Source organism: Lutra lutra, chromosome 10 (genome assembly GCF_902655055.1).
Source record: "Lutra lutra chromosome 10, mLutLut1.2, whole genome shotgun sequence".
Taxonomy (NCBI): domain Eukaryota; kingdom Metazoa; phylum Chordata; class Mammalia; order Carnivora; family Mustelidae; genus Lutra; species Lutra lutra.
In genome coordinates this window covers 112,133,684-112,145,835 of record NC_062287.1, presented here as the reverse complement: position 1 = coordinate 112,145,835, position 12,152 = coordinate 112,133,684, and the positions used below count along the sequence as shown (strand labels likewise).

Genomic DNA, 12,152 nt, shown 5'->3' with positions numbered 1-12,152 from the left:
AAAATGAGACATTCTTCTCATTAAATTCCCTTTCATTTTTGAAAAGGTTTTCTGTATTTCTTTGACAGAGAGAGAGAACAAGCGGGAGTTGCGGCAGAGGGAGGAGGAGAAGCAGGCCCTGCACTGAGCAGGGAACCCTGGATCAAGACCTGAGCTGAAGGCAGATGCTCAACCCACTTAGCCACCCAGGCACCACTCTCAAACTCCCTCTGAAAAGCAAATGGACCTATTTTGTAAAAATACATTCCATGTTAACATGGAATGGGCTGTGGGACAAGGAGAGATGACAAGCTTCCAGGGCAAACAAAAACTAAATGAATTTGCAAACACCAAACCAGCCCTACAGGAAATATTGAAACGGGTCCTCTGAGCAAAGACGGAACCTAAATCTAACAGACCAGGAAGGAACAGAGACAATATACAGTAAGAGTCAGCATACAGGAAATCCAATGGCCCCAAATTCATCTCTCTCAATAGTTACCCTGAATGTAAATGGGCTCAAGGCCCCAATCTAAAGACACAGGGTATCAGAACGGATTAAAAAAAACAAGACCCATCAACAGGCTGTCTGCAAGAAACTCATTTTTGGCCCCAAGACACCTGCGGATTTAGAGTGAGGGGGTAGGAAACAATTTACCATGCTAATAGACATCAAAAGAAAGCTGGAGTGGCCATCCTTATGTCAGATAAATTAGATTTTCAACCAAAGACTATAACGAGAGATGAGGGAAGGACACTATATCATACTCAAAGGGTCTGTCCAGCAAGAAGATCTCACAATTTTCAATATCTGTGCCCCTAACATGGGAGCAGCCAATATATACATCAATCAATAACAAAATCAAAGAAACATATCGACAATAAACGATAATAGTAGCGGACTTTAACACCCCTCTCCGGGAAATGGATAGATCATCTAAGCCAAAGATTAACAAAGAAATAAAGGCGTCAAAGGACACCCTGGACCAGATGGACATCACAGAACTATTCACACCATTCCATCCCAAAGCAACAGCATCCACATTCTTCTCTAGTGCCCATGGAACATTCTCCAGAATAGATCACATCCTGGGTCGCCAACCAGGTCTCAACCAGTACCAAGAGACTGGGGTCATCCCTTGCACATTTTTAGACAGTAACGTTCTGAAGCTAGATCTCAACCACAAGAGGAACGTTGGAAAGAACTCAAATGGTAGAGGCTAAAGCCCATCCTTTAGTAAGAATGAATGAGTCAACCGGAAACGTAAAGACACTAGATATTTCATGGAAACAAATGAAAATGAAGCCACAAGTGTTTAAAATCACTGGGACACAGCAAAGGCAGTCCTGAGAGCATCGTATATAGCAATATAAGCCTTTCTCAAGAAACAGGTAAGGTCCCGATACACAACCTAACCCTACACCTAAAGGAGCTGGAGAAAGAACAGAAAAGATAACCTCAACCCAGCAGGAGAAGAGAAATAATCAAGATCAGAGCAGAAATCCACGAAATAGAAACTAAAAAAAAAAAAAAAAAAGCAATAGAGCAAATCAACAAAACTAGGAGCTGGTTCTTTGAAAGAATTCGTAAGATTGATAAACCCCTGCCAGACTTACCCAAAAGAAGAGAGAAAGGACCCAAATTAATAACATCATGAATGAAAGAGGAGAGATCACAACCCACACCAAAGAAATACAAACAATTCTAAGAATATATTGGGAGCAAATCTACGCCACCGATTAGACAAGCTGGAAGAAATGGATGCATTCCTAGAGACGTAGAAAGTACCACAGCAGAGCCAGGAAGAAACAGAAAACGTGAACAGACCCATAACCAGTAAGGAGATTGAAATCTCCAAACCAACAGGAGCCCAGGGCCAGACGACTCCCCGGGGGAATTCTACCAAACATTAAAAGAAGAATGAATTCCTATTCTCCTGAAAGTGTTCCAAAAAATAGAAATGGAAGGAAAACTTCCAAACTCATCTTACGAAGCCAGCATTACCTTGACCCCAAACTGTACAAAGACCCCATCAAAAAAAAAAAAAAAAAATTACAGGCAGGACAAGACCTCACCTACAGCTGTGGCGTCCCCTACATGGAGATCTTGACCAGAAGGGCCAGGTGAGCCAGCTCCAAACCACACTGGGAGCCAGGGACCGGCCCCGTCCCGCCCGAACCCTGCCAGCAAGCAGGGCTCCCTGCCCCTCTCCTCCCACACAGGGCAGCCACACTGGCTCTGACGCCAGCTCCAGGACCCTGTCTGACACTCCAGGACCCCCGGGACCCAACAGCACCTAGCGGTGTAAGTGTCACCGGACAGTGGAATGGTAGAGAAGCCCGGGGCTCAGGGTCTGGGCTTTCCCAGCTCGAGAGAGATGGGAAGCTCCCTGAAGAGAGCTGCTCTGAGGCAGACGGAACAGCGACCTTGGGGCCCTGGTCCCTAGGACCCCAGAGAGCCCTGTGGGTCCTTCTTGGCCCTGCCCCTTTCCTGGGCTAGTGGAGACAAGGTCGGGGGTTCAGACGGGAGTGGGACACGGGGTGTTCAAGCTGGGAGCCGGACCCGTCCCGGCCTGTGGGGTGGGGGGCGGGCACCTCCTGAGGACTGAACTGCCTGGTGGGCACAGGCCTGGGGCTGTGGAGTGAGTAGGACCCGGCACCCCTTGTGAGGGAGCCTGGGTGGGCACAGGGGAGGACGATGAGCTTGGCACAAACTGAGGTGACCTGAGGCCACCGGCACCCGAGTGTCACTCTGCTGCCAGCCCCGTCCAGGCCCTTTGGGCACAGGCTGGGTCACAGTCCATTATTTCAGGGTCTGGACGCAGGCGTCTGGCCGAGATGGGAGGGGCCCCGGGTCCCTCAGCATTGTCTGCCTGGAGGCCCCTCGGCGGGGAGCCCTGCGGGACTGGGGAGGCGGCCTGGGCCGAGCCACCCTCTTCTGTCTGGGCGTCTGTCTGGTGCGTCTCGCAGAGAGTCTGGGCACCGCAGGACAGGCCGGCTTTGCGTTCGACCACGACAACACTTTATTGAATGTCAGCAGTCTACAGGGTCTCAGAACCAAGGGTGCCAGCCTTCCCCTGGGGACGGAGACCTGCTTCTCCTTCAGGGGAAGGGGGGAATCCCACGGAGGCCTGGGCGTAGCGTGGCCCACTTGCCGCCTCCACTTGTGCTGACTGCGGGTGTCGGCACGTTTCCCGAGATTTGGGTCTTGAGAGGCAAAAGAGCTGAGGACGCGGACCTGAGCTGGGGTGCAGCGTCGGGCTTCCTGGACAGGGTCCCGACATGTCTGCCTGGCCTCGACCACTGCCCCACGGCTGCCAGGTGACCGCTGGAGACCCGAGCTCTGGTGGACCCTGCCTCCACCTGTGGGGGAGGGGAGGGCGGAGCCCACCAGCCCGTCCCTGCTGCGCCCAGGCTGGGGGGACCTTTGGTCGCCAGGGCTGCCCTAGGGGGCAGTTGTGCACGCGTGGGGCTTGCCCAGGCCCCAGGCGGTCACAGAGAGTTCTTCGTGGACTTGACCAGCTTTGGGTCAGAACTCAGGAGTGCCCAAGGCCATGAGGCCTCGGACCTATCGGTTCTCCTTCTGGTCGTTGTGGGGGTGGGGGAGCTTGTGTCGTCTCTGCGCCCCCGGGCCTGGGCTCAGGCCAGCGGAGGTCCCTCTAGGTCAGTGACTTGTACCTCCTGGCGGAGGTGCCGTCTTCTACAAAGCCCAGAGTGAGGAGGCAGGGCACTGTGCTGGCTGCCCAGAGCCTCTCGGCCCCCAAGCTCTTCTCCAGAGGCCTTGGGAAATCAACTTTCCCCATCGAGGAGGCGGTGAGAGGGGCCCCGGCATGTGCAGGGCCTTGGGGCTGCGGGCTCTGCCCTGGCCCGCACGGGTCTCGGCTGGGCTGGTCGAAGGCCACACAGGGCCAGGAGCTGCAGAGGCCCCACGGCAGGAAGGGTGTCCTGGGCCCTCCAGCGTCCTCCTTCCTGGGCTGGGACGACCTCGTCCCAGGAGACCCAGAGATGTTTTGGGGCCTGGGGTGGGGTGTGGCCATAGGGGTGGCCCCAGCAAGGGCTGAAGGAAAAGGGGCCCACGGTTGTGGCCTCAAGGGCATGTCCACAGGCCCCCCGCACACTCCCCCCTGGTGTCCTGGGAGGTTGGGGAGGGAACTGCATCGCTGCGGGGGCAGCCGCGACAGAACCGGGGTCCCAGGGGCTCCGGGCCGCAGGGGTGCAGCCAAGGGCTGCGGCGCCCTTCCCTCCCGCAGCGGCTGCTCGGCCTTCATCACGGCCTGGTGGAGAAGGGGTCCCGGCTGCTCAGCGTGTGTGGCTGGTCCTGGGGAGGCCAGCCCGACCGCTCCAGCGAGCGTCTCCAGGGTAGGAGAAGGGAGGAGGGCCGTCGGGCCTGGGGACACCTGCTCCTGGCCCAGGGGCATCTTGGGGAACTCCTCAGGGCCGGCTGCAGAGAGGCAGACTGGGTTAGCGTCTCCAGCAGGCTGCTTGTGCCCAGCTGCCTGGGCCCCCGGGGTGTGCTCCCGCCTCCCTGGGTGTCCACCCTGGCCTGCCCCTCACACCTGATCCAGGCCGCGGAGGCCCCGCCCCCACAGGGGCACCCCGATGCCCGGGCCGGGCCTGGGTTCCCCGAGGTAGCAGCAGAAGTGCAGAGGGACAGAGTCACAGAGGAAGGTCCCCGGGGACTGGGTCCACTGGGAGCGGCCCCAGGAGGGCGAGGCGGGAGGGGACGGGGACCGGAGCCCACCTGGCGGGGGCAGGTCACACTTCCTCCGTCGCAGATGGGCCATGGAGGCCCGAAGGTGTTTGAGGACGGCCTCATCCTCCAGGGCCCAGGGCTGGGCCAGGGTGTCTTGAAGGAAGCCCTGCAGCCCTTCCAGGGGCAGCTTCAGGAGGCGTTCTGGGCAATGGGTGTGAGTCAGAGCAGAGGGGCGCCTCCCCACCGTCCCAGGATGCTGCCCGGGGACAGCGGTTGGGCGGCCCGCCGTTCCCAGGAGCACCCCCGGCAGAGCCGAGCAGGACAGGGTCCGTGCCTGCTGCTCCTCTGCAGGGGGGCCCCAAGCCACCGGCCGGCCTGTGTCCCTCCACCAAGGCCTGCCTGCTCCTCGCTCCTGGGAGCAGTGGGCCATCTCCCCGGCCCCCCACACCTGCATCAGACAACCCTGGGCTCCAAGGGGGCCCTTACTGCGGTGAAGCCTGAGGACGGTGTAGGCCATAGCTGTGAGGACGCGCTCTCCATCCAGGATGTAGGCGTCCCACAGCTTCAGGGTGAGCGCGAAGGGGGTCTGCGGGGGAGCGGGTGTGGGGGGAGCAGCCTCAGTTGGGCCCAGGGGTCCTCCAAACTGTGCGAAGGCCTCCCCTCTTCCCTGCCCCTGCCGTCCCCCTGGCTGGTCGGATGTGGCTCTGCCACCCGTTCCGTGGGTGTCTTCCTCCTGGGCAAGATGGGCTCCAGACGACCTTGGGCGGGAGGGGAATGGCCAGCACGACACCCAGAATGGGGGGCCACAGACTCTGCCTCACCCCCGGTGCCCACACACCCCGACAGGACTCCAGGCTGGCCGCAGAATGGGCCGAGGGCCCGTCCGCTCCCAGGCTGACCTGGCCTTCCCTGGGAAGGTGGAGACGACAGCACCAGTCCCCTAGGACCTCCTCAAGGGGCCCCGTTCGAGTCTGCAGGACGGGTCTGGACCACGAGCCTCAGGCTCAGGGCCTTCAGGGTCGGGCCTGGCTGGTCTGTAGCATGAGGCTGAGCTCCGGCTTCCCCTGGGCCCCGGGGCCGGGAGCAGGTCAGGGACCAGGTTTGCCTGGGGGCCTTACCCGGCCGATGAAACATTGGAGAAACCACTTGGTGGTGTACAGCCCCGCGCTCATCCCTTGCTCGTCCTGGCGGAAGGACACAAGGTGCTCGGGTCCCAGCCGGTGGCCGCACGCCACCCGTGCGGCCAGGTGGACACACTCCCTGCGGCCCCACTCAGCCCCCAGGGTGCCCTGGGCCCAGCAGGAGACAGAGCCCGACACCGGGCTCTGGGCAGCGTGGGCAGGGTTCTGCGGGCCCCTCCCCCTGCCCCGGGCCGTGAGGACAGGGCCCCCGGGGAGCGTCGACTCGCCAGGTGTTTCTTCAGGCCTTTGAGCTCCTTCTCCACGATGTCATCATGATGCCGCTGGAAACGGGCCAGCTTTGGGAATCCCGGAGCGAAGAACCCTGAGAAGGCCCCAGGCACCCCCACATCAGGGCCTTGTCCCCCACCAGGTGGGGGATGAGTCTGCCAGAGGGCTCCGCTCCCACGCCCCGACTGCAGTGTGTGCCCACAGCCCTCCCAGCCCTGGCTGCGCCCACTCGTCCGAGACAGCAGCAGAGCCGTCCAGGCCTGGGGGCCGGGCCAGAGGTCCCTCCCCACAGAGACCCAGCTGAGTGGGGGGCCGGGCTGAGCACCAAGCCCGTCGGACCCAGCACACTTCCTGCGGTGGTGGCAGCAGGGGCAAGAGGCTCACCAGCCCTGAGGGGTAGGACGAGCCTCCCACGGGGAGAGTGAAGCGGGTGAGCGGGCCCAATGCCTGGGCTTGGGTGCTGGGCTGAGGGTCCAGGGAGCAGGCCATAGCACCGCCCGGGCTTCCTCTGGCCGTGGGCTCCCAGGGGGACCGGGCGGGCAAGCCGGCTGCCAGACAGGGGACTTAAGGCCCCGTGGGAAGGCGAGAACCCTCTGCAAATATGGGGTCAGTGGCCATGGCTACAGACGCCCTGAGGAGGCCGTGCCCTTTACCCGTGGGGAGGCGGGCTGCCTGGGGTCCTGGCATGCCCCGCTGCGGTGGCTGCCCTGCAGGGAAGGAGTCCTGAGTTCCAGGTCCCGCCCAGGCGCCCTGCAGGCCCCCTACCGTGCATGGCGTGGGTCTCCAAGGTCATCAGCTGCGCCAGGGCCCAGAAGGCGTCCTCCTCACCCAGGAACATGACCAGCATTGCCACAATATCACTCATCCCCTGACAGTAGCCCACCTCCTGCAAGAGCCAGACCCCATGGAATGGGGCCACCTCGCTGGGGAGAGGTCAGGACAAGGGGAACCCTCCTCCCCGCCCGGGTCCCGATCCTCCCACGGGCTCTTCAGGACTCAGCCCCGAGCGTTAGCACCACAGCGGTGCAGGCCAGAGCCCCCCGGCACTCAGCCCTCCAGGACTCAGGGGCCGTCCCTCCCCCGAACTGAGGTCTGCATCCCAGCCCGGCCTCAGTCCTTGGGTCCAGGGCCCCACCCTTGTGTCTCTGGGGCCATGGGAACTGGAGTCCCAACTAGGAGTCCCGCCCGCTCAGGCATGCTGGAGCAAAGCGCACCCGCAGGGCAGGAGGGCTGGCGGCAGGGACACTCACCGGGTTGTAGACCGAATAGGCCAGGAGCACATGGAAGAGGGCTCTTTGCCTGGGAACGGGGAGAGCAGGGTGGCTGGCTCTTGTCTGACCAAGCCGCGTGGGAGCCCCCCGAGGCACAGAGTGCCGCCCCAGGGGACCCGCGGTCTTCAGCGAGGCTCGGGGCGGGACACGTGCGGCGGGGGATGAGGGTGGTGAGCACGGGACCGGGGGCGGTGCCGCGTGCCATTTGGGGGTTCACGGTCCTGGTTATCTTTACAAACTGTGTCTACTGTGGAAAATACAATGCCAGTCCTCGCAGAAACACACCCAGTGGGCTGTCCCTTGAGCGTGTGCCCCTAGTTTATCCACGTGTGTCCTCACCGGGCCGAGTCGGTGCTGCCTGGCCCCCAGCTCCCCGTTGTGCCCCCTGCCACGACCCCACCCTCTGGCCCGGCTGCCCTCGTACAGCTCCATGCCAACCTTTGGGTTCCGCTCACATGGCTGCCCAGCCAGGCCCTGGCGCGGTGCCCTCCCCATCGAGGCAGCCCCGGGGGTTAGGTAGGGACCCCTGGGGCCTCCCACCCACGTTCACCATGTGGCCGAGACCATGTTTGCTGCTATTCCTCCCCCTCTCCTCAGAGACCCCGCATCCCCCACCCAGAAGCCCCCTGGGTCGCGCCTGACCCCCCGAGGAACTCCCGTGGCCCCAGAGCCCCGCTGGTCCCCCAGCCTCACCCGACGCCATAGCGGTCCCGGAACATGATATGGTTCCTGAAGGTGCGGTTCACGTCCAGGTCGATTTGCCGGATGTCCTTAGAGAAGACCTGGGCCCGCTCCTTCATTTTCTGGGGGCGGAACCGGGGAGGAGGAGCCGGCATCAGCACACGGAGCCCCAACGGCCACCAACTCCCCCGAGCCAGGGAGAATCCCGAGCCGCCCTGGACCGTGTCCTGCGGACAGCTCCTTCCTTCCCTGGTCTCTGAGGCAGGGCCCCCCGCAGGAGCCCATCGTGCCCGGGATGCCCGCGTCAGGGATCGTGCTCGGCAGGCCCGGGGGCCGAGGACACTCCCGAGGGTCAGCCCGCGGGTCTTCCCCTCCCCCGCACGGAGCCCTGTCCTCCAGGACGGAGCTCCAGCCAGGGCCCTGACTAGCCTCTCCCCGCGGGGTGCCCTGGGCTCCTGCCAAGGCCTCCTCCCAGGGCCACGCCTCTGCTGAGGGCGCAAGGGCTTACCTCGTAGAGCCCCTGGTGGCTGGACTTCACGTTTTCAATATCGAGCAGGAGGGCCCACACCTGACCCCTCACCTGGGGAGGGACCCCTTTATAGAGGCGCCGACGCATCTGCAGGACAGAAGGCCGTGCTGGGACCCAGATCCAGGCCCGCCCTGCCAGGCCTGGGAGCAAGAGGCATCCGCAAGCTTTTGGCTTTGGCTCCGTGGCGTCCCCCGAGAGGCTGGGTCTCCTCGGAGCTGGGCCCCGTCTCCCACGAGGAGGAGGGCACTGGGCCCTGACCCGTCGCTTCCTCTGCTGCCCGCTTGGAAGTGGGGAGGCTGGGGCTCTGCCAGCAGACTCTCCCCAGACAGGGGCACTCCCGTGGGGTTGGGGTCCGGGGGAAGCAGGGGGATTGACCCCCACCCCCATGGGACAGATGCCGTGTGCGGGCGTGCGGCACCCACCTTCTCGCTGGGCCCGTAGTGGTCCCAGTTTCTCAGCATCTTCACCCACTTGTCGGCCCTGCGGGTCTCCTGGCGATGTTGCTGGAACAGGAGAAGGGGGGCAGCGGATAAGCCACGCGGAGCGGGAGACCGGCCCATGGGCAGCGTCCAGAAGCCCTGGGGCCGGGACTGTGCTGGGAACAGACTGAGAGGGGCCTGAGAGGTAAAGGGCCGCTCCCGCTGATCGCGTCTCCGGGACTCAGGCGCGTTCCTGGCCACGTGCGGATTCCTGGGACAGGGGCTTTGGTGACCTAGCCCTGGGGCCAGCTTTGGGGACTGGGTCGGCCGTCCCTGGCCCCATGCCCACCCACCGCGTCCTGCCCGTGCCCCAGGACAGGCTTGTACCTTGGCCTCTCGTGGGCTGAGGCCGGGCAGCTCCTTCTCCCTGGAAGGCAAGAGAAACAGAGCCCTGAGGACCAGGCCCCGGCCCCACAGACCCCAAGACCCGGGAAGGGAGGCCTGACCCCAGAGAGGGCCGGAGCTGCCAGCTGCCTGTGGCTCAGGCGAGGGCAGCTGCATCCCGCCTGGGCCGTGAGAAGGTGGTTGCTGCCAGGTGGGCTGGGCTGGGGTCCCTCAGCGGTCCCCCTGGAGGGACCTGCTCCTAAAGAGGGATGGGCCACTCCTAGACCTTTCACTGCCGCCTGAGTGGCCCCTTTGACCCTCAGTCTGAGGACACTGTGGGCTCACGGGGCCTGCCTGCCCAGTGTCTAGCCTGCCTCCCCCTCACTGTGTCCAGCACCCTGCTGTCCCTTGACTCCACCCCTCTTGCTGGTCACTTCTGCCGCTCTGGCCCCTTGTCTTGTCAGAGCCACGAGCACGACCCGCCCTCCCACCCCTCTCCACGGCCACTGGTCACTGGGCGGCGAGCAGGGTCTGAGGACCTGGGAGTAGCGCGGCGACCGAGCACGGAGTTCCGGCCCCGCTGAGGTCTGGCGAGGCCCCTTGGCCTAACAGCCTCCCCTTCCCTCCTAGCAAGGCCACTGCGCCGTCCCCTTCCCAGGTTCCCCCCTCCAGGTCAGCCACCTGTCCCTCTTCCTGCCCTCTACACAGGTGGGTCGACCCCTCCCTCTGCTGCCCCTCACCCCTCCCTGAGCTGGCCTTGCTCCTGGCGTCATCCTGCCATCCCCCAGAAGCCTTGGGGAGCTGTGGCGGGCCTGGCCTGGGGGTGTCACCGAGGGTACCCCTCGGCCCTCGCCCCAGACCACACCACCATCCCACGGAAAGGACGCCACCGTCCAGAGCCCTTCACCTTCTGCAGTCCCAGCGAACTGACTGGGCGCACAGACAGAATGCAGGAGGCAGGCCACGGGCCTGCCTGAAACAGGCGTGGAGGCTCCTCTTTGGGGTGCCCAGGGGCCCGGCCCAAGGCTAAACTCCATTCCTGCCACGATCTCGGTCTGCCTCCCGGGGCGCTCAGCTCCAGCCAGAGCAGATCTGGCCCTCAGAGGGCTCCAGGGGAGGAGGCCCTGAGCTGGGGACATGGGTCCTGCCTCCAGAGAGATAAGTTCCTGTCAATGCAATCCCCCCCCTGAGCCGGACGGAGGAGGGCCCCGGGACTCACTGCAGGAAGCCGTGATGGTCCGTGAGCCTGCACAGCGAGAGCTCAGCATCTTCCCGGGTGTCCCCTGGAGACCCCGCTGGGCGTGCCTGAAACAGAGAGGGTCCGTGGTGGGGGTCCCGTCCGAGCCAGGGGCAGGGGGAAAGGAGGGAGCAGAATGGCTCCTCTCGACCCTACATCCCCAGGGAGCCCAGGACCCTCGGAAAAGGGACAGCACGAGAGGCAGGCCCTGTCGGCTCTGGGAGCAGGATGACAGTGGCGCCTGGGTCTATCAGCCATGCCCCCCTTTGGTCTCCTCTGCGGGACTGGGGCTCTGATCCCTGCCTGGGGCATACGTGCTCTCGCTGCTCAAGTCCCCCTTTGGGCCCGACCTGCGCCTACACGCCTAGGACCCCACCTGGATCTCCTGAGCTCCCGCTGTCTGGGATCCCAGCTTGGGCCTCCCAGCTCCTGCTGCCTATGATCCCTGCCTAGAACTCTTCGACGATGGACACCTAGGATCCCCGATGGTCCCTCCGCTGCGTCCCATGCCTGGGACCTTCCCCTGCGTCGCCCTTGTTCCCGAGGACTCTGGTCCTTGTCTGGGCTGAACGGGCCCATCCTTGACTCTGGGCCCCAGCTCTGTAATGAGGGTCCGTCGAGTCGATGGGCCCCCTCTGTGCCTCACCTGGGTGTAACTGGCTAGGATGTGGGCCCGTTCCAAGGCCATCTGGGTCTCCAGGTCCTGGTTCATGCTGCTGCCAACCAAAAACATCCCGAGGGGACCCTGCATGAGAACCTCCAGGGAACCAAGGCGTGTGTCCTCCCAGCGGGCAGAGCCCCAGTCTGTCTGAGCCCAGAGTGGAGAGAACCCTGGGGCTCCAAGGGCCCTGCTGGGTCGACAGATCCCACGTGGGCACTGCCTCCCCGGGGCACTCCCACCTCCAGACTCCCTTCCCAGCCACCATCCCCAGCACGTGGTGACACTGAGGGCACAGTCCCTGGACCCCATACCCTGGAGTACACGGTGGTCCGAGTGTCTCTGGGAAATGCTGACCTGATGCCTGGGATGTTGTCCCCGAGCCTGGGGCCGGCAGCCCGGGGCTGGATGGAATGGCCGGCCAGCGAGGGTCCCTGAGGGTTTGGGGGAACGAAGGTGACTCTGAGATGTGACAAGCTCACTCGACAACAGGGAAAAGCCGGTGAGCGGGATGTCCCCCACATGAACACATGCCAGCAAGAGTCTGAATGGGCTCGCCAGCCGGGAACCCGTAGTTTGGGAATTGCCCGAGGAGGGGCGGAGGGGAGAGCAGGAGGGACTTGGTGGTCCCTGGAGGGGAGGGGCGGGTGGGCTCCCTGCCCAGGAGGCTGGGACTCGGGCGGAAGTGGGGCAGCCCGTCCTCCACGGGGCTGTGGAAAGGCTGCCCGCGCCGGCTCAAGGTCTGCGCTTGGGGTGCGGGAGTCTCGGCCACAGCCCTCGAGCCCGCGCCGCTCCCCCTGAGCCCGCAGGCCCCACAGCGGCCCGAAGGTCGCAGCTCACACTCACCTGTTACCTGTCGCTGTGGGAGCCGCGCCTGCTGTCTACACGGGGT

General features: G+C 63.5%; 1 protein-coding gene across 1 annotated transcript; it reads right to left on the bottom strand.

Annotated features, from left to right (window-relative positions):
• Positions 1–3,603: 3,603 nt before the first annotated feature.
• LOC125079272 (USP6 N-terminal-like protein) lies at positions 3,604–11,314 on the bottom strand. The gene is made up of 13 exons (XM_047692771.1): positions 11,249–11,314; positions 10,585–10,670; positions 9,369–9,408; positions 8,985–9,065; positions 8,542–8,649; positions 8,046–8,155; positions 7,332–7,380; positions 6,847–6,967; positions 6,081–6,175; positions 5,791–5,856; positions 5,159–5,258; positions 4,721–4,873; positions 3,604–4,420 (listed from the first exon to the last, which is right to left on the bottom strand). Exons 1-13 carry the CDS (start codon positions 11,312–11,314, stop codon positions 3,639–3,641), a joined length of 1,857 nt encoding a protein of 618 aa, XP_047548727.1. The 3' UTR covers positions 3,604–3,638.
• Positions 11,315–12,152: the final 838 nt, after the last annotated feature.

Coding starts and splice junctions, on each gene's coding strand:
- LOC125079272 (XM_047692771.1), bottom strand. CDS start 11,314: ATGAACCAGGACCTGGAGACCCAGATGGCCTTGGAACGGGCCCACATC. Junction 5,259..5,790: donor TCCAATGTTTCATCGGCCGG/GTAAGGCCCCCA, acceptor GCTCCCCCGCAG/ACCCCCTTCGCGCTCACCCT. Junction 4,421..4,720: donor GTGTGACCTGCCCCCGCCAG/GTGGGCTCCGGT, acceptor GCCTCTCTGCAG/CCGGCCCTGAGGAGTTCCCC.